Genomic DNA, 25,488 nt, shown 5'->3' on the forward strand with positions numbered 1-25,488 from the left:
ATCTGCCCGGGAAGCCCCAAACCGGCAGCTCCAGGCCCTGGAATTCCTGCTGCCAGAGGACTGCTCCTTCCCCCCCTTCCCGGAGCCACAGTTCATGGCCTCTGCCACATTTCTTTCTGGCTGTGGACCTTCCGAACTGCCCTCCAGTTTATTCTTTTAAAATAACCTTTAAAAAGCAGGTCTAGAGGGAGTTGCACCCACACACATCCCTGCCTGTTCACAGAATTGTACCAGCTCTAAAGTTGGAGGGTTTTGACCTTAGAAATTGCCAAGCACGTGAGATTGGAGCTTCTAAATGGAGTGTGACATCTTCCCAAAGTTTTACTTCATTTCACTAGAAAATTTATAAAGTATAATCTCACATTATCTTTTTTTAAAAATCTACAATTTTTTGTTGATTAAAAAGTACTATTGGGGCTCTGCTTAGGCATAGTTTTTTTGTTTTTGTTTGTTTTTATGTTTTTGGCTGGTCCCACAACATGTGAAAGTTAGCAGACCAGAAGTTGAATCTGCACCACTGCAGTAACCCAAGCTACAGATGTGACAACACCGGATCCTTAACCCACTGAGCCATCAGGGAACTCCTTAACCATAGTTTTTTTTATAATCAACTAGCTGAGTGCTTCCCACCCCCAGTCCCAGCCCTACCTCAGTGGTCCTGTAGTCAGCATGGAATTGTAGAAGCATCAGAGCTTCCAAAAACCTGTGTGTTGTAGGTGCTTGGAGCTGCATTGATCCCGTGTGTAATACTGACAGGTAGGGAGTTCCCGTCATGGCGCAGTGGTTAACGAATCCGACTAGGAACCATGAGGTTGTGGGTTCGGTCCCTGCCCTTGCTCAGTGGGTTAACGATCCGGCGTTGCCGTGAGCTGTGGTGTAGGTTGCAGACATGGCTCGGATCCCGCATTGCTGTGGCTCTGGCGTAGGCCCGTGGCTACAGGTCCGATTCGACCCCTAGCCTGGGAACCTCCATATGCCGTGGGAACGGCCCAAGAAATGGCAAAAAGACCCAAAAAAAAAAAAAAAAAAAAATACTGACAGGTGGGATCACATCCCAGGACCTCCATTCGCCCAGTATAGAGGTACCTGGGCTCTCAAGGCTGAACATGGTGGGGTGGGGCAGGTCCTGTTGCCACCTGTTCTGACCAGGATTTCTTTTCTGTCTCCTTCATCTGCAAAATCCTTTAAAACCTACCATTTGTAGCATATCTTCTCCCATGCACAATTCATGCATGCTCTGGATTTTACAAACATAAAAGCCCGGAAAAATCACTTTAATTCCTTGCAGTTCTGTATTGACACCTGGGGCCCAGAATTATTTGGTTTGTGACATCGAGTCCCCAGAGATAGGGTTCCTGGGACTTCTGGAGTGGAAGGGTTTCTTGAGGTACCTGGTTGGATCCCATGTGTTCCATATATGGTGACTGGGTAGATGTCCTCCTGGCCAGGTGGTGCCAGGCCCAGGCTAACAGCTGAAGATTCTTGCCTATTCAGGCCCTCGCAGATAAGAGCTGTTATATTTACATGAGCCCATTGACTGAAGAACACAGGAGACACTAGTCAGTCCCCACAGCTGTAAATCCCAAGCAGAGGTGAAGAGAAGACTTGGAAGTTCCTGTTGTGGTTCAGCAGTAACGAATCTGACTGGTACCCATGAGGTTGTTAGTTCAATCCCTGGCCTCGATCAGTGGGTTAAGGATTGGGTGTTGCCATAAGCTGTGGTGTAGGTGGCAGACATGGCTCGGATCTAACATTGTTTTGTCTGTGGTATAGGCCGGCAGCTACAGCTCAGATTCAACCCTTAGCCTGGGACCTGCCACAGATGCGGTCCTTTAAAAAAAAAAAAAAAAGACTGCTTTAGCTGTTAGGTAAGAGCAGAGAGCCTTTTGAGGGAAGATTTTCACACTTTGCATTAGCAGGAGTGATCCCTTTATTCCTGTGACAGATGGAGGGAGCAGAAGAGAGGGATGCGGTTGAGCTTGTAGGATAATTGCCTTAGGACCACAGTGTAAAAAAAGAGTGGGAATTTCCCCCAAGTGTATCCGGTTCAGCAGTTTTTGGATAGTATTTAAGGCTAGCTTGAGAATTTTGTTTTGTATTATTACTATTGTTATTAATTTTTTGGCTGCAGTATGCAGTGGCTTAATGTGGGACCTCATTACCCAGATCAGGGATTATACTTGGGCTGCAGCAGTGACAGTGCCACTAGTGTCTAACCACTAGACCACCAGGGAACTCCCTAGATTGAGAATTTTAGATTTATCAAATTAGAAAGAAAAGATTAGATTGTGTCTAAATTAAATGTCTCTAAATGACCTTCTTCAAAAAGTGATTGGCCAGGAGTTCCCATCTTGGTGCAGTGGGAACAAACGAGCGTCCATGAGGATGCAGGTTCGATCCCTGGCCTTCCTCAGTGGGTTAAGGATTTGGTGTTGCCATGAGCTGTGGTGTAGGTTGCAGACAAGGCTTGGATCTGGCGTTGCTGTGGCTGTAATGTAGGCCGGTGGCTGTAGCTCCAATTAGACTCCTAGCCTGGGAACCTCCATATGCCACGGGTACGCCCCTTTAAAGCAAGAAAAAAAAAGTGATTGGCCAATTGGGAGGGTGGAGTAATATATACACACTACTGCATAAAATAGATGATTAATGAGAACCCACTGTATAGAACAGGAAAATGTACTCAATAGTTTGTCATAACGTAAATGGGAAAAAAAGAATGGTTATATTTATATGTATGACTGATTCACTAAGCTGGAGAATGAGAGAAGTAGCATGGCCCTAGGACCTTTCTCTGTGGGACTTTTAGCCAAATAGGAACTTTCTAGGCCCAAGGGCCACCTCCATCTCTTCCTCCCTATCACAACAGTGTGTTCCCAGAGTTGCCTTGAGTCTCACATTCTCTGGTGGTACCTAGCCAGATGCTCTGTGCTGTGGGTGTGGTAGCTGGTACCCACACATTGGGACCAGCTCTTCAGAAGGCCTTGCTCCTTGTGCAGCCCTTGGCACTACAGTCCCTCTACTTCCTGGGATTGAGTGCTCATGTATGTGAAAGACACCCCCTCCCCACTCCCTGGACACTGCTTCTCTGCCTGTTGCGTGTTGGCTGGCTTACCCTCACCCCAGGTATACCAGAGGCAAATTTAAGCTCTATTCTTGAAAGCAATCAAGCCAACATTTACAGAGGGCAGTGCTAAGTGCCCTGCTCTGTGGCGGGATACGATGGGACAGACCCTGTTTCTGTGCCAAGGAGTTCTGGCTCTCGAGGGCTCATTTATCAGCAGGTGGAGCTGATGCCAAGCCTGTTCCTCCCTCCCATCTCGTCGGGCCCCAGGGAGGTACACAGCGTCGCATAAAGCAGTTCTGTCAGCATGGGCTGCCTCCCAGAGTCAACTCCTTGGAACAACTTGGCAGGAAGAAAGACAAGAAGCTCGCTGACTTTTACCATTAGCTTTTTGTCTTCGTCTCAGAAGCTTAAGCCTGTACCTTGCTTGAGTGCCTCGAGTGTGTTCATCCCCTCAAGGGGGAGGGTGGCAGCCGGCTGTGGTAGGAGGATGATTAATCCTGGCCCCCAGCCTCGCTTGCACACCAGAGGCTGGGATGACTAAAGAAAGTGTATCCTTAAACATTGAATTCCTAAATCCAGAGTAGAAAGTGGTTCCCAGGAGCTGGGGGTTGCGGGGGAGACGAGGAGATGCTAGGGGGGAAAAAGACGTATATCCTTTCATTCAGCCACCAATCTCAGAGCAGGGAAACAGTCTTGGACTTTTTCTGGGTAATTAAAATAAGATACAGGGAAATCTCTTGTGCTAGGAGGACTGTTTTGTTTCCTCTTGGCTTTCGAAGTGTCTAAGTTATGGTTGTGAATGAAACTGGAGTAGAATGAGGGAGTTGGTCGGTTGTTTTGGGGTGGTGGTGGGAACAAGCTGTCCCCACACCGGCTTTTTTATCATGGGGTTCTAGATTCAAAGCACAGCCCTCATCCCAAATCTCATTAATGCATGCTGCCTCTCTGGTCCCCAGGTGCTGCACCTGTACTGTGACACCTGCTCCGTGCCCATCTGCCGGGAGTGTACGGTGGGCCGGCATGGCGGCCACAGCTTCGTCTACCTCCAGGAGGCATTGCAAGACTCTCGGGCGCTCACCATCCAGCTGCTGGCTGATGCCCAGCAGGGCCGCCAGGCCATCCAGGTCAGTCCTGCCCCACCCATCACCTGTTGCATTTGTTCTTTCTTGCCCACACAACCTTTCCCACTCCCTTTCAGAAAGCATAGTAGATTATTGCCCAGGGTCCAGAGTCTGGAGCTATGGGCCAGTGACCTAAATGAGCCCATGTGACACCCATATGGCAGCAGTCCCGTAGGGGACAGGGTGCCCCAAGCCCTACTCACACCCTTGTGAAGATGAGAATGATGTGGCCGGAGCTGCTGGCCAGTCAGGGCTTGTCCCAGACACCTGGGCTGGACCCCCCTCACAAAGCTGTTCCCCTCCCCTAAATCCAGGGGGACACACACATGCTTGAGTCAGGACTATAGAAAGACTGGGCCACTTAATGTTTTTTCAGAGATCTTTCTGCTTAGATTTATTCATTTACAGATGGGAAATAAGTGAGCATGGGAGATTTTTTTACAAGGTTCAGAGTCTTAAACTCTTTCCTGGAGGGTGGCTTAGACCCTTGTTTCTGTGGAATCCCCATCCCTTTGGGATTAGGGACATGTATAACTGGGGGGTAGCAGAGTTCTCACATAGACAGGTAACAGTGTGCCTGAATCGATTTTGAATCTTCTTGTCCGACAAGGTTTTAGGAAAACAAAGGTGGGTTCTTTTCCTTGTCTAATAGGATAAGTCAAGAAGCCTTGCTAATCCTCAAGCATGCGTTGAATAAGAAACTGTTTAGAATGAGTATTGGAATATATGAATTATTTTAAAAATCGTCTTTTGGAGTTTCCGTTGTGGCGCAGTGGAAATGAATCCTGCTAGGAACCATGGGGTTTTGGATTTGATCCCTGGCCTCGCTCAGTGGGTTAAGGATCTGGCATTGCTGTGAGCTGTGGTGCAGGTGGCAGACGCAGCTCGGATCCCTTGTTGCTACGGCTATGGTATAGGCCAGCAGCTGTAGCTCTGATTGGACCCCTAGCCTGGGAACCTCCATAATGTCATGGGTGTGGCCCTTAAAAGCGGGGGGGGGGGGGGGTGTCTTTTTTGGAAATGGTAAAGAATTGATCATGTGCTCTAAAGAAGGGTGTGGGAGGATGGTTTCAGATCTTAACATGTTCCTCAGCAGCTATCACATTCCTCTGTGTGATACCGAAGTCATCATTCTGTTGAGTCAGATTTTCTGATATGCAGGTTATAAAATTGGAAGTTTGAGAAAGTCTGTGTTTCTAGAATGACTTACTCTGTCATTCTTCTGCTGCAGTGATGTCCTTTCTATCCTGTATTAGGGAATCTGTGTCCCCGAGGCTTCTGTTTATGCCACTGCAGTTAGGGCCTTGTCAGATGCCTTCTCGTCTGCTGTCAGCATCACCTGGAGGCTTACAGATCTGTCCCTGGAGATTGAGAACACTCTGGGCTTCTTGATGTGATTGAGAAAATTCCCAGTACTCCCCATGCTTTGTGGGACCAGCCACTCCGGGGGAAAAAAAAAAAAGACTTGTAGTGATTTGCTTAAGGAGAGTGGTTAAAATTGTACGTGGCATATGGAGGTTCCCAGGCTAGGGGTTCAATTGGAGCTGTGGCCTCTGGCCTGCACCACAGCCACAGCAATGCGGGATCTGAGCCTCATCTGTGACACACACCACAGCTCACTGAAACACTGGATCCTTCACCCACTGAGCAAGGCCAGGGATCATCAAACCTGTATCCTCATGGATGCCAGTTGGGTTTGTTACTGCTGAGCCAGGACGGGAACTCCAGCATTGACCTTTTTTTCTTCTGGGGGCTACTATGAATGGAGCATCAGAAAGAAGTCCTTAGGTGATAGTAGAAAACACACTTGCCCTCTAAGTCTCTGTGATGCCAGCACATACCTTTGGAGGCAGGGAGGAGAATCTGAGGTAAAGACTGAGGACAAGTTAGCATTGCTCAAAAACCATTGCTCAAAAAGCCTGTTCCCATGTGAGGTACAGAAATAGGCTCTGTCCCCAAAGTCAGAAGCGTGGCATGACCTAGCTTTCACTGCAGAAAACATCTTGCCCATGAGTTCCTTTTTAGAGTCTGAACAATCAGAGTTGTGTGGCACTGAAACTGATGAGTCAGGCTCAGGAGGAATCTTTGTGTGTCCAGCAACTAAGTGAACTTCTGCCTCTCCTTAACAAAGGGAGAGCAGGAGTTCTAGTGGCACTGTTTTGGCTCGGGTCACTGCTGTGATGTGGGTTCCACATGCATCTGATGCCACCAAAATGACAGCAAACAGTAACAAGAAGGGGAGAACACTGTTCTGAGAGCTTCAGGGGGCCTCCCTTTCTCTAATCCAAAAGTCATCTTCAAAGGACATTTAGAGGACGTTGAAAGAGCAGCCAGTATATAGCCCAGGGTCTACATGTGTTTATTTATACAGAGAGATTATTTAGATTTCTTTTGTTGGAGGTCCTGTTGTGGCGAAGTGGTTAATGAATCCGACTAAGAACCATGAGGTTGAGGGCTTGATCCTGGGCCTTGCTCAGTGGGTTAAGGATCCGGGTGTTGCCGTGAGCTGTGGTGTAGGTTGCAGACGCGGCTCGGATCCCGCATTGCTGTGGCTCTGGCATAGGCTGGTGGCTAGAGCTCTGATTAGATCCCTAGCCTGGGAACCTCCATATGCCGAGGGAGCGGCCCTAGAAAAGGCCAAAAAAAAAAAAAAAAAAAAAAAGATCTCTTTTGTTGGTTACAATAGACAGTAGATAGAATGATAGCCATTGAAATTTGAGATGTGCCCCGCAGGCTAAAGGAGTGACCTGGAAGTGCCAAAAAAGAACACACTGATTAGGGCCACAGTGCTTCAGCACTTTATGCAGTTGGTCCAAGTGTTAATGAAGCAAGTGGCCCATCCACATAATTTTTGTTGTCATATTCAATAGCATTTATATTAAATAGTACAACAAAGATAGTGTGAAGATGGGTGTCCAATTGATGTGAACATTGGAAAAGGAATACCCGTCAATTAACATAGAATTTGGGGGGGTGGTAAATTTTTTTGAAAATACACACTCCCCCCCCCCCTTTTTTCTTAAAAATCAGAATCAGAGCTGCAGCTGCTGACCTACAGCAATGTGGGATCTGAGCCGAACCTGCAACCTTTACCATAGCTCATGGCAACATCATATCCTTAACCCACTGAGCAAGTGGGTTAAAAAAACTTGCTCAGTGGGTTAAACTTTAAAAAAAGAGGGAGGGGAGTTCCCGTCGTGGCGCAGTGGTTAACGAATCCGACTAGGAGCCATGAGGTTGCGGGTTCGGTCCCTGCCCTTGCTCAGTGGGTTGCCGATCTGGTGTTGCCGTGAGCTGTGGTGTAGGTTGCAGATGCGGCTCGGATCCCGCGTTGCTGTGGCTCTGGCGTAGGCCGGTGGCTATGGCTCCGATTCAACCCCTAGCCTGGGAACCTCCATATGCCGCGGGAGCAGCCCAAAGAAACAGCAAAAAGACCAAAAAAAAAAAAAGAGGGAGACTTAATCCACTTAAACCAAAATACAGAATAATTCTGGTCATGGAGTAAGAAGAGGTTCTGATTTCTTTTACAGAGAATGTTTAAGTTACAAATTTTATTTGGAAGTCATTTGTCTTAAACTGTTCCAGATTTTTGTTTGTCTGCTCCTCACAGTATTAATGTACTAAGTGTGTCATTTAGGAGCTTTTATTTTTTTCCTCCTCTCTTTTTCTTTATTGGGCCATACCTGCGGCATATGGAAGCTCCCAGGCTAGGGTTGAATCAGACCTGTAGCTGCTGGCCTACGCCGCAGCCATGGCAATGCCAGATCCTTAACCCACTGTGCAGGGTCAGGGATAGAACCAGCATCCTCATGGATACTAATTGGGTTCGTAATCCACTGAGCCACAGTGGGAACTCCATCCCTGGGAGCTTTTAATAAAGTCTTTCTTTCTTTCTTTTTTTTTTTTTTTTTTTGCCACACCTGTGGCATCCTGAAGTTCAGGGCCAAGAATCAAGAACCTGTGCCACAGCAATGAGGACACCAGATCCTTAACCCTCTTTTAGAAGCTTTTAAAAGCTCTTTATTTGTACTGGCAAACTGACAGATCCAAGAAATTAGTAAATAGCCTAGAAACAGCCTTTATTTTGCTAATAACTTTAAGAAAGTTAAGATTTCAAACTAAATAAAGTATGGTGAAAGAGGGAGAAGGAATAGTTTTAAATTATAGCAAATAGCAAAACTTCACTAGGTTAAAAGGGTTACATGGAGAGGAGGAGTGGGGAAAGCATTAAACAAACAAACAAACAAACAGACACAAAAAAGCACACAACAAAACCCATCCTCCCAAACTTGAAGGTGGATGTATGTTAAATACCTTAAAGGCATGGTGTTCTAAGATTAGAAATGATACCAGAAACATCTGCATATTAAAAGGAAAAAAACAAACTAGAAAATAACAAATGGTAGACAAATGGTTACTCTAGTCAGTCTTAGTTCTAGGAAAAAAACCCAGAAGTAAATAAATCCTTTAATTAATTTGAGATAGCCTTGTAAGGAGAATTTACCCTGATGAAGGTCTTTTAGTTACCCACAATAAAGAAAGCAAGGAAGATGTCTGTGGTGTACCTTATCTGTGTTTGAGGGGCAGATACTTGTTGGTTGCTTTTTAGAGTGCCTTGTTCCTTTAACGCTTCTGAAAGTAAAACATTTCAGTTACGTACGTAATTGGGGGATTTCATTAATGTGTGCTGATTCCCTTGGGACACCTGTGGTCTGGATCAGGAATATAGTTGCTCTCCATGTAAGAGAGTCTGAATTCTTTACTTTCTTTATTCCTTTCATCACATTTAAAATGCCATTAATTGTAAGAAACACATTTATTTTATACAGCAAAGGGGGAAACCCACTGGCAGTGTTAGATGAAATATAGTTTGAAAGATGTTAAATGTGATGAAAATTACATTTTAGAGGGAACTACAGTAATGCCCGTATCTGGAGTGGTGGCCTTTGAGTTTTGGAGTGTCACTTGAATTCTCTGTTATCTTCTATCCGGACACTTTAAATACCTGTCATCAGACCACCACTGTTCTCCACAGCAGACATCACTAATCACTTTCTGCACTCTTCCCATGAAACCCAGATTTGGCCTCAGCCTCATCCTCATTACTAAGTGGCCATCACTCAACAGTCAGCTAGCATTGCTGACTTGCCTGCCTTCAACTTCGAATGTCTGCTTGAATCTGTTAACATTTAAGGATAACATTTTTTCTCAAGCCCCATGCTTACTTGGCTTCCTTCCTCTCTTCCCTCCTGTCTCTCCTCTCTTCCTCCCCTCTCCCTTTTTCCTTTCTACCTTCTTTTTAAACAATTTTTTTTGGGGGTGGGGTGTCCTTTTCTGGGACCGCACCCGTGGCATATGGAGGATCCCAGGCTAGGGTCAAATCAGAGCTGTAGCCACCGGCCTACACCAGAGCCACAGCAACGCAGGATCCAAGCCGCGTCTGCGACCTACACCACAGCTCATGGCAATGCCGGATCCTTAACCCACTGAGCAAAGCCAGGGATCGAACCCACAGCCTCATGGTTCCTAGTCAGATGCGTGAACCACTGAACCATGACGGGAACTCCTCTACCTTCTTTTTTATATCAAGTGTGTGTTTCATTTTTGGCATTTCCTCAGCCCTTTCACCCACTGTCATTTGCCCCAACCCACCTGATTCTTGTGTCCTTCAAAGGCCCCACTTAGATATTGGGAACTATTTGAGCAGATCCTGGTCTGCACATCTTTGAATGCGCCTCCTGCCCAGGTTGTGTACGATCTGGAGGGGGGAGATCATTTTGTCTCTACACATAGGGTTTTTATGACTTCAGGATTGGGGCCGACTTATATTGCAGCCAGAGCTTTGCTCCCCTTCTACCTGTCTGGAATGTGACAGAATGGAGTTCCAAACCCAGGGGCCTGCTGGGGACCTGGGAGGAGAGACTGGAAGCAGCCTGGGTAGGAGGACAGGAGGGGGAGGAGTGAGCAGACACTCACTGTCGTGGGAAGAGGGTAGTCATTGCCCTCTAGAAATGTGGGCCTATTATGTCCACGTCTTCTGATTTTTATAGGAAATCTGTTTGGTAAGTAATAGGACACAAATAGCAGGCAGTTTGCTGCCTAAGCTTTCCGTTGAGGAAGCATTAAGAAGTGTTAAGGGGAGTTCCTGTTGTAGAATAGTGGAAATGAATCCAACTAGTGTCCACGAGGATGTGGATTTGATCCCTGGCCTCACTCAGTGGGTCAGTGATCTGGCATTGCCATGACCTGTGACATAAATTGTAGATTCGACTTGGATCCTGCATTGCTCTGGCTGTGGCCTAGGCTGGCAGGTGTAGCTCCGATTCAACCTCTAGCCTGGGCACTTCCATACCACAGGTATAAAGAGCAAAAAAAAAAGGGGGGGGTTAAGGACATAGGCTTGGTTGCCTTGGTCAAATATTGACTTTGACACCAGCTCTGTGCTAATTAATACCCCACACATCTGAAAATAGGGTGTATTAGTTATTAATCTACCCTTTCACAATTGTGCTGTGTGGTGCTGGGGCTATAGCCTTTGAAACCATGTGTCTGGAAGTGAGGAGAAGGGGCTTGCTTTTTCCCTTGACTTCCTGTTTAGTTTTTTTGTTTGGTTGTTGTTTTTGCTTTTTGTGGGTTTTTTTTTTTGTTCTTTTTCTTTTCTGACTGTACCTGTGGCATATGAAAGGAAGTTCCTGGGCCAGGGATTGGATCCGAGCTGCAGCTGCAACCCATACCACAGCTGGGGCAATGTCAGATTCTTAACCCACTGTGCCACAGTGGGAACTTCTGACATCCTGTTCTTATCAGAAGCTTATTTTTCATCCTGGCAGCAGAAGTTGGTTCCAGTTTCCAGCTTTTGCCACTCTCAGAATGAGCTGGGACTGGCCCCTGGCCCCGCCCCCTGTGCTTCTGCATCCTTGAAACCCCCACTTTCTTCTCTTTGTTCTCGGGCCTGAGAGGTGGTTGCTGCTGCCCTCAGTTACTGTCTGTCCTAATCCTCAGTGCGCCCTTGGCCCCAGCAGTCCTCCAGGTCCTGTTCAGCCAACTTTTGTACATTAAACCATCTCTGTTTAAATGTCCAAGGAGGTTTCTTTTTTCTGAATTAATTCTGACAGCCTGAGAGGTTTGAAACCTCCCAACTCCATTATGATATCTTCTCATAAGCATACTTATTTATTGACTGGTCATTCTAATTTTGTATATTTTGTGTAATTTGGATATATCCATCTACTTCAACTTGGTGGCTACTGTATTAGTTTCCTAGGGCTGCTATAAAAAAATTTACCATAACCAGGCGACAAAAAGAAATTACTCTCTTGCAGTTCTGGAGAACAGAAGTCCAAAATTTGGGGTGTTTGCAGGGTTGTGCGCCTTGTGAAACTTCTAGGGAAGAATTTTCCTGTGCTTCCTCCCGCCTTGGCTTGTGCCTGTGTTACTTTGTCTCTGGGCTCCATGCTCATGTGGCCTGTGTAGAAATTAGTCATTGAATTTAGGACTCACCTTAGTCCAACTTGACCCCATCTTAACCACTTACATTTGCAAAGACCTTATTTCCAAATAAGGTTATGTTCCGAGGTTTTGGGCACACCTGAATTTTGGGAGGACAATGTTTAACCCAGTATAGTTATCTAGTGCTTTGATATACATGCATGAGCCAATATCAAATTATAAGATTATTCCTGTTACAACCCAGTGGTAAATACTATGGACTATGTGCTTAGTACCCCCAGCCCAGTTCAATCTGTAATGATACTTGGGACACAGCTGAAAAGATGGAGCAGAAACACTACAGATGGGTGTCCTTCACTTCCAGTTGCAGGAAGAAAGTGGAATTTGAAGTTGTAGGGTGAGTTTGGACGTGAATGGCCTTCCAGGCCATGGGGAGTCCATGAGCCACCCGGTCAGCCAGGTGTCTGCTCCGACCAGCTTGGTGGATCCTTGAGCCTCACAGGGATTGGGACTGAGGGTGCAGTGTGTCAGCCGAGGCTGGTCTGGAGGCAGCTGCACCGTTGGCGAGGCTCCCATGCTGTGAATATGTCATCCAGCTGACGAGGATGAAAGGTGGTCAGTAGATCATGGGTCAAATGAGTCACAGCTGATTAGCAGGAAGCATATTCATAAAAATAAGGGTGATTGTATATTGTTTGATTCTATTGGTGTGAAATATTCACAATAGACAGAAGTTTATGGATGCCACGGGGAAAGAGGAGGGGAAGTGGAGAGTGACTCCTTCATAGGTGTGGATGTTTCCTTTTGTGGTGAAAGAGGTGTTGCAGAGTCGGATCGTGGTGGTGGTGGTGGTGGGTGTACCACGTAGAATATGCTAAATGTCACTTATGGGACATTTTATGTTACACGTATTTTACTATAATTTAAAAAAGAAAACAGGTAGGAAGTGTGAATAGGCCTACTTATACGATGAGAGCTGAGTGGATGAGGGGAGGATGGTTGTAGGTGCTTGTCAGCTGAGCACTGGTGTATTTTTGTTTGGGGTTTGTTTGTTTGTTTGGTTTGTTTGTTTTGGCCTGCTTTTGGCATTGGGAAGTTCTTGGGCCAGGGATCAAACCTGTGCCACAGCAGTGATAACACTGGATCCCTAGCTGCCAGACCACCAGAGAACTCCTTGAGCACTGTTATAGTAACAGATTTTCCTCTGTGTTGTCCTGCATTTTTCTCACATTCACCCCAAGGTTGGAGATGGCCAGGAACATACTTGTCCAAGGCCTTAGAATTAATAGGAGGAGGAGCTAGATTTTTATTTATTTTATTTTATTTTATTTTGCTTTTTAGGGCCGCACCCGCCGCATATGGAGGTTCCCAGGCTAGGGGTCCAATCGGAGCTACAGCTGCTGGCCACAGCTATAGCCACAGCAATGAGGGATCTGAGCCATGTCTTTGCCCTATACCACAGTTCATAGTAATGCCAGATTTGAATGTGAGTTTTCCGAGTCCTAAGAAGACCGTCCAGCCTGATTTGCCCAGTTTGCTGCCAGCTTTATATGTCTTCCACATCCCAGAAACCCTTCTCTGGGGCACAGGGAAGATTGGTCTCCTGTAGTTGATTGCTGATCCCAGGCATGTTCCAAACCCTTGCAGCTTTTCTAGATCTCTCCTGATCTGGGATGCCTCTCCTAGCTAGAACCCATCGTACCAGCAGCAGTCATTTTGGAATCCCTGATTTAATTTCTCAGTATCCTTGTGGTTTTTCAAGGCACATCATGTAATATTAATGAAAATACCAGGCCTTCTGTCTGGATTAATTTTTTATGAACAGTAATAGGTCTGATTAAACTGGCTGATTTACAGAGGCTGGTGGTACAGGGTGGGGGTTTGTGGTGGGGTGTGGATGGTCTCTGGTCACCGGCGTGGTTTCTCAGGCGGATCGACACTGTTCCCAGTTTGCACTTGGCATTGGCTCTGAGTCACACATCTTCCCTGAGGGATACACCTGGCCTGCAGGGTTTCCCCAGGTGGGGAGTGTAGCCAGAGAGTCTGTGGGAAGCCACTCGTGTGCCCAGAGCAGTACATTTCACATCTGATCCTCATTCCCAGTTTTGGGCTGTGACCCAGCTACACTGGTTTCACTGTGTCAGAGTACCTCTTTAATAGTCCTGACATTCACTTTGTAGGTGCCATTTCTCATACAAAGAAACCAGCCCTGGCCAAGCAGCTCCTTCAATTACATGTAAGATAGATGCCCTTCTCCCTTTCTCTCCCTGTGTGCCTGCTTTCTTTCCTGTGCCATGAGACTGTTTTTGGTTTTTCCAGCTGAGCATCGAGCAGGCCCAGACAGTGGCAGAGCAGGTGGAGATGAAGGCCAAGGTGGTACAGTCGGAGGTCAAAGCCGTGACAGCAAGACACAAGAAGGCCCTGGAGGAGCGGGAATGTGAGCTGCTGTGGAAGGTAATGGAGGTGCCCACCCCACCCTGGGCTGCCTCTGTGAACCACAGCAGGATGGCAAGGAGCCTGATGTCACACCTTGGACCCCTGCTCTGAGTTTTAGAACTCTTGGTAGTTTTCTCCAGAGTTTGTCTGCAGAAAGATGCGGTAAATACTATGGACTATGTGCTTAGTACCCCCAGCCCAGTTCAATCTGTAATGATACTTGGGACACGCTGTGGAATGTAAAATGACAAGAAGCCCTTTCAGTAGCAGCCAGGTCCCCGGACTGGACGGCATCTCGGGTATTCTGTTGCACGCACAGGAAGAAGGCAGTGCAGTGAAGACTGCCATTAGGAGAGCAGGCTGCTAAGCCGTCCTCAGTTTCGGTGCCCTGGCTAGTTGTACTTCCTGAACCTTTGGGGAAAACCAGTTTTCCAGTGGTGAGGACAGTGAGTGCTCGCCCTTTCTTCTGTTGGAGAAGAGCGCAGAGAACTCAGTATACTGTTTAGATAAAAATCAGCTGGAGAGGGGACTCACTCTGCCCACATCCCCTTGCAGCATTTTCTTCTCTGATCTTCTGCCCAGATCAAGAAGAGGGGAGGATGCCTGAGGGTGCAGTCAGTTCAGCTGCCAGTTGCTTTCTCTGAGCCCATGAACAAGACTTCACACATAGCTGATGGAAAAGCCATGTGCTTGGGTGTGTAGTGCTTGTCTTGCTCATCCAAGTTATATGATGGTGGAGATGGCATCTCCACCAATTCTGAAAGTGCTCCTCGCCAATTTATGATGGTGGAGATGGCATCTCCACCAATTCTGAAAGTGCTCCTTGCCAATTTACTCTGCCCTAGAAGGGTTCGTTGTACTAGCCTTTCAGAAGGCTGTGTTGGATTCTGCATTGCTTCTTCCTTTGCGTTAGCTCATACCTAGCTGGTTTCTGTCTCCTCTGACCTCTCCACTGTCACCTTTTGGCAGAAGAGTCCTTGGGTGGAAACAGTCCAAGATTTAATTCACATAATTTATTCAGGCACCTTTGCGGGCCTGACATGGTTTTCAGACACTCCGACATACCCATGGTCGGCCAGTCCCATGCCACCCACGAATGTTCATTATAGCTGAGAGGGGCCCCCTTCTTGCAACCTGAGAGCCCTGCAGTGAACTCTGCCACAAACTTGCTCTTCTGGATTTGCTGATGAAAAGGCCTTTGTGTGCAGGGGTTTCTACAGATCTCACCTTAGTCACCCGCCCTCCTGTGCGGCTGACTCATGCCCTCTCTCTAAGGCAGTCCTCTTTCAGGCGGAATAGAGAGCAAGTGTTTTACTGGAGGAGGAGGAGCAAATTGGAAGAAGAGTCAGTCTCTTCTTCATGGAATAAACTTTGTTTTTCCTTGCCTAAAAACTCATTTTTAGGAGTTCCCGTCATGGCACAGTGGTTAACGAATCCGACTAGGAACCATAAGGTTGCGGGTTCGATCCCTGGCCTTGCTCAGTGGGTTAAGGATCTGGTGTTGCCGTGAGCTGTGGTGTACGTTGCAGACTCAGCTCAGATCCTGAGTTGCTATGGCTGTGGTGTAGGCCAGCGGCTACAGCTCCGATTAGACCCCTAGCCTGGGAACCTCCATATGTCGCGGGTATGGCCCTAGAAAAGTCAAAAAGACAAAAAAAAAGAGAGAGGAAAAAAAAAAAAACCACCAAGAACTCATTTTTGGATACACCTCAGTCCTGTTTGTCTCTACTTTTGGCTGTGGTACCTCACCCCAAATCCTGTGGGAGTCTCCCCTTCTCCTTCACTAATGACTACTTTTCTGCTCCTTCCTGCTTGTCTCTGCCTGGCCACCTCTTTGTCATAGAATGTTTTGTTCCCGGTTACTGGAGATACTTGAGTGCCAGGTGACACAGTTTTAAGTGTCTGTGTCCACCTCCTTTCCAGTGGACATGCTGCCTCTTGGAAGGGAGCTGCAGCCACCTAGTTGAGGGATCAGAACCAAAACCCAGGGCAAGGCCAGAGAACAAAGCTTCACGGTCCTCTCTGCAAAACAGCATGAACCAGCTAGGAGACGTGTTTGTTCTCTTCACAAGAGGAAATCATTTAAACTCAGAGGACTTTGAGCTATTTCATGCCAGAGAATGGAGGAAGGTTTCCTTGGTCAGACAAAAACCCTGCATTCCCTCGTAGGGTGATTTGACAACCTCAGAAGCAGGACAGAATCCATGTTTGTGTATCATATAGCATTTTGGATTTAGAAGACTCCTTTGAAATTATTTTGGCCAATGATTGTCAAAAGTTGGCCTCTCCAAATTTAGGGTGTGGTGGGGACTTTCAGGCTCCTTGTTGAAGGTTTCTATAACCTGTGAAGAGGAGTTCCCCGATGGCTCAGTGGGTTAAGTACTGACATCACTTCTGCGGCGTAACTTTGATTTCTGACCCTGGGAACTTCTGCATGCCTCAGGTGTGGCCAGGAAAAAACCCAGAAAACAAAAACTAAACTTGTAAAGGGAGAAACAGGAGGAGACAAGGACATGGGGGTGGGGGTGGTAATTTTGAATTAGGTCATCATCACATCCTTCCTTTTACTCTTTCTATACACAGGCTTTCTCCCTCTTACTGCGTGTGTGTGTGTGTGTGTGGGGGGGGGGGGTTGTTTATGTAGGTAGAGAGAGAGAAATATCCTTCAGGAGACTTCAGGCCCTCTGTAGGTAGATTCAGTCTGTTGGGAGCACGGGAATAGCCTTGTACTCCATCCAGTTAGTTGGTTGGGCAGTCCTGCCTCTGGTTCCTTTTCTGCCACTTTCTACCTTCAAAGTCCCTGGCAACCTTCTGAGTAAATGAGACCTCACTGTCTGTTACACTCTATTTTCTATTACTCTAATCCCTAGCACTTCTGAAATTGTCTTGCAATATTTCTTAGCTTGTTCAGGGTCCATCACTTTAAAAGCTCGGTGTGATCAACCTCGTGTCTCCCACTGGCTGTATGTGCCTCTAGTGCCTGGTACAGAGTAGGCACCCAGAAAACATTGCTATGTGGCTGGTTTTAACTTTCATTTCATTCAGTTTGTAACTTAGAGAAAAGTTGCAGAAAGGATAAAAGAATTCCATGTATTCTTTACCCCATTATTTACATCTTGCCCCATTTGCGTTTATTCTGTGTGTATGTGATTTGAGGGTAAGCTGGAGTGTTGGAGATGTTACCCCTTTACACCTAAATGCTTCAGAGTTTATTTCCTCTGAGCAAGAATGTCCTATTATGTAACCTCAGTTAATCAAAATCAGGAAATTGAATCTTGATCCCAACACTAACATCTAATCCTCAGTCTGTAGTCACATTTCACCAATAGTAGTTTGGTTTTGTTTTTTTTTTTTTTTTTTTTTTTCCCTTGGATGAAACAACAGGAATTTATTGTCTCACGGTTTGGAGGCTGGGAAGTCCAAGATCAAGGTTCTCGCTAATTTGGCCCTTGGTGAGATCTCTCTTCCCGGCTTGTGGAAGGCTGCCTTCTGTGTGATCACACGACCCTTCCTTGGTGCATGTGAGGAGAAAGAGAGAGGGGAGGGAAGAGGAAAGAGATCCCAGTGGTGTTTTTAACAGTGATTCAGCATCAGTTGTTGCATTTAGTTGTCAGACCTCTGCAGTCATCTCTGTCCTTGGGGTCAGTTCCCCAGCCTTCCTCTGTCTTTGGATTTTGCCATTTGGGGTTGGGTGTAGACCAGTCATTTCTGCAGACTCTCCCTGGATATGAGGCTTCCTCGTCCACAGTGTCAGCTGATGTGTTGGTTTTCCACTTTGGTTCTAAGTCTCTGCATCTTCTCTCTCCCTACTCTTACCTTCCCTTGCAGGTAGAGAAGATCCGCCAGGTGAAAGCCAAGTCTCTCTACCTACAGGTGGAGAAGCTGCGGCAGAACCTGAACAAGCTGGAGAGCACTATCAGTGCCGTTCAGCAGGTCCTGGAGGAGGGGAGGGCGCTGGACATCCTGCTGGCCCGAGACCGCATGTTGGCCCAGGTGCAGGAGCTGAAGACTGTGCGCAGCCTCCTGCAGCCCCAGGAGGATGACCGAGTCATGTTCACGCCTCCTGACCAGGCCCTGTACCTTGCCATCAAGTCCTTTGGCTTTGTCAGCAGCGGGGCCTTCGCGCCACTCACCAAGGCCACAGGCGATGGCCTCAAGCGGGCCCTCCAGGGAAAGGTGGCCTCCTTCACCGTCATTGGCTACGACCATGATGGGGAGCCCCGCCTCTCAGGCGGTGACCTCATGTCTGCCGTGGTCCTGGGCCCCGACGGCAACCTGTTTGGTGCAGAGGTGAGTGACCAGCAGAACGGCACCTACGTGGTGAGCTACCGGCCCCAGCTGGAGGGCGAGCACCTGGTGTCAGTCACCCTATGTAACCAGCACATCGAGAACAGCCCCTTCAAGGTGGTGGTCAAGTCCGGCCGCAGCTACGTGGGCATCGGGCTCCCGGGCCTGAGCTTCGGCAGTGAGGGCGACAGCGACGGCAAGCTCTGCCGGCCCTGGGGTGTGAGTGTGGACAAGGAGGGCTACATCGTGGTGGCTGACCGCAGCAACAACCGCATCCAGGTGTTTAAGCCCTGCGGTGCCTTCCACCATAAGTTCGGCACGCTGGGCTCCCGGCCTGGCCAGTTCGACCGGCCAGCTGGGGTGGCCTGCGATGCCTCCCGCAGGATCGTGGTGGCCGACAAGGACAATCATCGCATCCAGATCTTCACCTTCGAGGGCCAGTTCCTTCTCAAGTTCGGCGAAAAGGGCACCAAGAATGGGCAGTTCAACTACCCTTGGGATGTGGCGGTGAATTCTGAGGGCAAGATCCTGGTCTCTGACACGCGGAACCACCGGATCCAGCTATTTGGGCCCGACGGGGTCTTCCTGAATAAGTATGGCTTCGAGGGGGCGCTCTGGAAGCACTTTGACTCCCCGAGGGGGGTGGCTTTCAACCACGAGGGCCACTTGGTGGTCACCGACTTCAACAACCACCGCCTCCTGGTCATCCATCCCGACTGCCAGTCAGCCCGCTTCCTGGGCTCGGAGGGCACCGGCAACGGGCAATTCCTGCGCCCGCAGGGCGTGGCAGTGGACCAGGAGGGGCGCATCATTGTGGCCGACTCCAGGAACCACCGGGTGCAGATGTTCGAGTCCAACGGCAGCTTCCTGTGCAAGTTTGGGGCCCAGGGCAGCGGCTTTGGGCAGATGGACCGCCCCTCTGGCATTGCCGTCACACCAGACGGCATGATCGTCGTGGTGGACTTTGGCAACAATCGAATCCTCATCTTCTAATCACATTTCCTAGGCTTCTGGGTTTGGGGTGTGCGTGTGTACGTCTCTCTCTCCCCCTTTTGAATTTCAAAGAAGAAACCGTCTCAGGGAAATTTCTTTTTTTCTTTTGTTTAAAGACAACAAGAAAAGTACAACATTGCTTACGTCCTACCTCATCTTTATTTTTTTACAGATGAATGTACTTGTCTTTTCTGCAGGGATTGAGCCTGTGATGATTTCTATCTACCTCAGAAACCTTTACATTTCCTTCTCCAACAGGCCCTCTGCCTCCCCCCCCTCACGTGGTGGAGTTTACTCTTCCTTCTGTGGGGCGTGACATGCACAAGCCTAGCATCTCTGGCTGGGAGGGCGTGGATGTGTGCGGTGGGGTGCATTCTGTAGATTGAGCCAAGGAAACACGAGAAAAACTACTAGTAAGTTAAAAAACAAAGAAGTATAAAATGTGGAAAAATAGGATTTAAGATGCTTAATGGTAGAGTATTTGTGATCTTGAGAATACTGTGTTTATGGGATTAGGTTGTGTTGTGTGATCTTGATCTTTTTGGGAAAAAAAAAATCTTTTTTTTTTTTTTTTTTTTTTTTTTTAATGCTGCAACAGAGAACTTTCCTGTGTTCTCCTTTTATACCTCAGTGTGTTTATCATCCTGTTCAGCATCAGCATCTTTTCTTATTCTTAGAAGATGTGGCTGTGGCTTGCTAGCCAAGAAAAGCAGACCATTCATATCTTAGGGTATGCAATCTTTTGTTTCTTTAAAGGGAGGGTGTGCACGCATGCATGTGTGTGAGTTGGTGGGTGTGGGTCTGTGTATATGTGTACGTGTGGGTGTGAAGCCACCTTACACCAAAATAGTAAAACTGGAAGTGCTCTACCACATCCCAAAGAACTTCTTCTTTTCATACTTTGGTTCCTGAAAACGTAGATGTAGTTCAGGATTTTTGATAAATATTTTCAAAAGTTCAGTATTTGTAGTTTGCTTTGGTTATAAAGAATTAAGTAGAAAGAAGGCAAAAATTAACCTCCTTCTTAGGAAGGGAATTTTCAGGCATGGACTGGCGTGTGGATATGAGTGGGTGGGTGTGCGTTTGCTGAGTGGGTCAGCAGAGAGCATGAAAAACAGGAAGGGTACCCCCAGGCTTCGGAGGGCAGGCATGGTCCCCAGCCCACGATTGAATGTTGTTCTCTTAATGCTAGGTGTTTCTTTTCCTAAAAAGAGTAGACAAAGGGAAGGACTTTTGTTTTTAAAAAGCACAATTTTTTCCTGCTTTGGAAGTTCAGGGAAATAGAATGTTTGAAAGTCAAGTTAATAGGAACATCCCCATACCCTCTGCTCAGGTCACTTTTACAGAGTGGCCTGCTCCCCAGCCATGCTGGAAGACCTTGTGGTTAACGTGAATCCCCCCCCACCCCTCCCCCAAAGGCCTTTGAATGTAGAGGATTTGTAAACCAAATTGCCCCGACTGGACATGATATCTTCTGTTCAACCTTTTATCGGTACCAAAGAATGAAAACTTAAGTCAGGCTCCCACTGCAGAATCGTGGGATGGCATCCGTCACTTTACAGGGTTGGTTTATAAAAAGCTGGACTTGGGTGCAGAACTCGTGCTAAATGAGAACCACATTCCAAAGCAGAGCATCATAGGACAAAGAGGTGCTCCCGGACAGCAATGGCCTACAGGGACACCTCTGGTTTAAACAGGAAGACTGACAGATCAGTTTCTGTTCTGGCATTTAAGAGAAATGCCTCTTGCAACAGGGATGTAGTTTTTAACGAACAGAATAAACTAACTGATGGAACAACTGTTTTTGTGGTCCCCAAAGAAAAGCAAATGAGGGGGAGCAGTGTAGCTAGCAAGTCCATCAAATAGCATTTCTCATCCAGCTCTTTTGGACATTCAGTTTATCACGTCAGGGGCCCCTGTCTCTTCCTGTTGCTTTAGTTCTAGGGTTTCTGAGTGACCAAAATGGGGCAAACTTTGTTTCATAAAGGAGAACTGCATGCAATGAAGGACCTCAAAATTGGAAAGTCAAACTGCTGCCTTCCAGCTGCTGTGTTTCAGGGTGGGGAGGTGCCAGGAGGTCTTGTTTCATAAGGTCCTCGTCTTTTAATTGAAGAATTTAATAGTGAATTCCTCTCTAATTCCTATTCAGTGGCCTTTTTTGTGTTGCTCCTAAGTTCTAAGCTTTGACTGGTAAAGAGCTCATATAATTAAACGTTTTTATTGTTTTTTATCTTGGAAAAACATGGTGCTCATCCTCCTTCTCTCAGCCCCCCATGTGCCGCCTCTCCCCCCCTCCTCCCCCGCAACTAGTCATACCCTTTAAATACCAAAGACAACTGGTTTTTAAATGCTTAACATTTTTTTTTAAATGGAAAAATAATGGATCTTGAAAATTCTTTACAAATGCTCTCAGAAACCCAAATTGTATTATGGCCAGGCTAAGTTATTTCAGGTAGTCACTACCTCTGATTATTCTGTCTTCGCTCACATCATCTTCACTCTTCCCTTCCTGGTTTGCCCATATGTGGGGAAATATTGGGACCTGAGTGAGAAATCTTGGTGAGTAGCAGTAACTAAAGCTGCTTATTTAATATTTTTCTGTGGATTTGGTTGTCAAGCCAGGATTTCCACAGATGACTGAAATGATCAGGGCTTATTAATAGACTGTCCAATTTGCAGGCTTAAAGCTAGTGGGTCCCCTCCCTGACATGAGCATGTGGCTGGGTGATAACTGCCTCTTGACACCTGCTTGCCTTTCTCTGCACCCACAATTGTGCATCACTGCCATTTGAGAAACATAGTCACACTTAGGAAGCTTTTGTTTTTAAAACATTGCCCTCTGTGGCTGCCTCAGATTGACTCCTGACCCCAGGACTTGGTGCAAAGCACTTGGGAGTGTGCTTCTTGTACAATGTGGAATGCTCCAAATCAAAGAAAGATGAGAAAAGCCAACATCTGTGTGAGTGAGGCTGTTCAAAATAAGCGTATTTCGATACATGTCTCCTGTCCCTTATAAGGTGATGCTAGGGTTGCAGGAATTGGGTCAAAGAGGGAAAAAAGATAAGGTTCTGAGTGCTGTGGGGGGAGGAGGTTAAAATATTTCTTTTTGATATTTAGACAATAATCCCCATGTATATCTGATCTGGTCCAGTGGTGGGATGGGGTGTCAGGTTGGTATATAGCTTGTGATGCCAGTTTGGACTTGAATATTATACAGGTTTGGGTATTAGGGTGGCTGAAGGAAATCTAAACTCAGATAAAAGCCACTTTTGGTTGACACTGCCTCAACATTTCAAAAGTGTTACTGTTTTTGGTTTGTTTGTTTGTTTTAGTAATTCCTCTGTGGATTTGTCACAGGAAGCAATGCTGTCTCAGAACCTGTGCTGTGTTGTGGCTGGCAGGTGGCATGCGAGTTGGCTGGAGCCCAGTGACCCAGACAGTTCCCCCACGTGCACTCACTCTTTGATTGATGGATGCCCTTTTAAGTCTAACTTATTTGGGAAATCAGGGAAACACATACAAGGGTACCACAAACAGAATCTAACGTACACGCTGGGCCAAAAAAAGTTGCTGGATGGAAGGTACTTTGTGATGGAGTTGTTAAGAGAAGAGTGTGAAGTTGGCTCAGTCTGTTTTATTCCAGTTAAGCCAAAGCTTAATGACCTGAGGAGAGAAGTCTTTTAAGCTTGAAGCAGCAGAATCCATGTCTTCCTCTTTGGAAGATGCAGAGAGGGCTGTGTTCTGGTAGATAGTGAAAGCTATGCCAAAGTTATAGGCTTGTTTTTCTGTTTAAAAAAAGAAACCCAATGGTGCCAAAAGTATTTATTTCAAACATCACTCTAAATGAGTTTCCAACAGTCTGGGGCTGTATAAAAGTCAAACGCTTGTATGTGATGGAATGTAGAGCCCATTCCTCCCGGGGCTCTCTGGCCAGAGGCACAGGATACATGCCACACCATCCACTCTGCTTTCGTTGAGTTTCTACCTCACTTTTGGTGAAAGTCATCTACCTCATGTTAGCATCCGATGGGTCTTTGAATAGTATTAACCTCCCAGGGAGTGGGCAGGAGTGAGGAGCTACCTCTAGCAGAAAATGTTTTTATAAATGTAGAACTGACTTTTCCCAGGAGAAACGTTTGATTGACCTTGGAAAACAACAACAACAACAACTTTGAAACCAAATATTCCTATACTCAGGCAAATGTAATCATAAATCCAAGTATTTCTTACCAATGTGGCTTTTCCCCCCCTAGGAGTTACACACACCATTACCTCATTGTTCAGTATTATAAAACTACTGGTTCATTTGACCTATTTGAGGACTTAACTGCATATAAAGCCCTTTAGGTCTCCCCCCCCACCAAGAGAAAAACATTTTACCTGTATTTTGAATGTCTGCAAATACAACTTTTTAGGAACAATTCTAAGGGTCTAGTTATTGGTAACATCATGTCTTTGAAGGGAATGGAATGAGCATCCTTTAGAGTTCGTGATTGTATTTGTACTATTTCTGGACCCAGCAGGATGTCCCACCACCATGACATTGCAACAATCACTGTTAAACTAAGCACTGATGGTTGCTCTTTTGTGTCTGGGGGATTTTTTCCTACCAAAGGTAACATATTCTTTGACAGGTGTTCTTTTGCTTTGCTTATTCATTAAATACTTGATAAAGTTGAAAAGCACATTACCATGATAAACTGTATTGCCTCTTTGCTTCTCTTCCCCCACTAGCTAATTTGTGTTTGGGCTGGAAGAGAGGAACCTAAGACCACTGTCATTCTTGTGAATTTGGTTTAAAATGTCACGGTGAAGAAATACCTCAATGATGCCTATTTTTAAAACTGATCTTACGGGTTAACAAGCCAGCCTGGTGGGATGTTTTTCCATCGTCATTTAACCAGTAATGGTTCTAAAAGTTTTGTGTATCCACATGGTCGTAGACCTCCTTTTAATGATTGTATTAACTTGCAAGCTCAGGTAGTATTTTGCTTAAGGCTCTATCTCAGAGCACACTGACTGAATGTTAATGTGTGTAGCAAAGTGTTTACTTTCTTTAAATAACCGGCTCTGGAATAGTTCTTTATGTTTCTAACAGTCTGTCTAGTTGTCTTTTCAGAGGGAGATTTTCCACATTTCTGGGGTGTTCTTGTTTTTTAGGGCGGTAAGATTTCTTCCTTTTTTTTTTTTTTTTTCCCTTCTTCTTTTCCCCTAAATTCAGTGCAGGTGAGAGGGTGGGTGGGTAAGGGATGTTGTTTTTAACTAGCATGTTAGGTATATTCGGGTGGGTGGGAGGGTTGTTAGGTGGTTTTGGTTTTGGTTTTGGTTTTTAATGAAACTTGCTCAATACTGTCCATTAGCTGTCATGCCCGGTCAGCAAAATGCTTTAATTTTTAAGTGTGGAACACACGGCTTGGTGGAGGGGTTTTTGTGAGAAAAGTAAATGCAGAACATGGGCATGTTGCCTATATTAGAATGACTAAGGTAAGCCTTTTTTTTTTTTTTTTTTTTTCCTAATTGGTCCAAGGCAGACACAATATAATGGGTATGCGAGGCCAGAATAACTGCCTGGGCCACAGAAACCGTGCTGCAAGCCCACCTGGGTGCTGACTGCCTCTTGACACTTTTAAATATGGGCATTGCAGCGATGGTGCCCATCCTGTCAATTAAGTCGTGAATGGGGAAGCAAAGGTTTTTCCCCAAACCTTTAAGGTGGGTTTTTGTTTGGGGTGGGGTTTTTTGTTTTTTTTTTTGTTTTTCTCTCCTTTTTCCTCTGGATTTTTACTTTTAAATCTTAAATGATATACTGCAGGCCTCAGGCATGACAGGCAATGAGCAGGTGAAGAACCAATGGAAAAGTGTTCAAAAACTCCTGTGTTAGCTAACAGGCTTCTGAATGTATCACTGTGGTCCACAGAGAAGGCTGGAGAAGGTAGCAAGGAGATGCTGTATCAGCTACTGCAGCCTTAAAACAAAGTTGGTGTCTCTTTGGACTTTAAAATTGTTCCTATGCAGCTTATTTTATTTTTGTTTAATCAAATAAACAAGAGGGTTTTTCCATGGAAATGGTGTGTCTGTGTGATCCTTTAATCCAGAATGAATAAGGGCGTGTACACTGCCCTTCATGAACAGGAGTCT

At 46.3% G+C, this 25,488-nt stretch overlaps 1 protein-coding gene across 1 annotated transcript in view; it reads left to right on the top strand.

Annotated features, from left to right (window-relative positions):
• The window catches only part of TRIM71 (tripartite motif containing 71), a 73,746-nt gene extending 49,171 nt beyond the window's left edge, over window positions 1–24,575 (top strand). Inside the window, exons 2-4 of the mRNA XM_021071552.1 lie at window positions 4,021–4,188; window positions 13,954–14,088; window positions 17,899–24,575. Of these exons, the coding sequence (XP_020927211.1) occupies window positions 4,021–4,188; window positions 13,954–14,088; window positions 17,899–19,350 (1,755 nt within the window). The 3' untranslated portion in view covers window positions 19,351–24,575. The remainder of the gene's footprint in view (window positions 1–4,020; window positions 4,189–13,953; window positions 14,089–17,898) is intronic.

This window comes from Sus scrofa, chromosome 13, assembly GCF_000003025.6.
Source record: "Sus scrofa isolate TJ Tabasco breed Duroc chromosome 13, Sscrofa11.1, whole genome shotgun sequence".
Lineage (NCBI taxonomy): Eukaryota > Metazoa > Chordata > Mammalia > Artiodactyla > Suidae > Sus > Sus scrofa.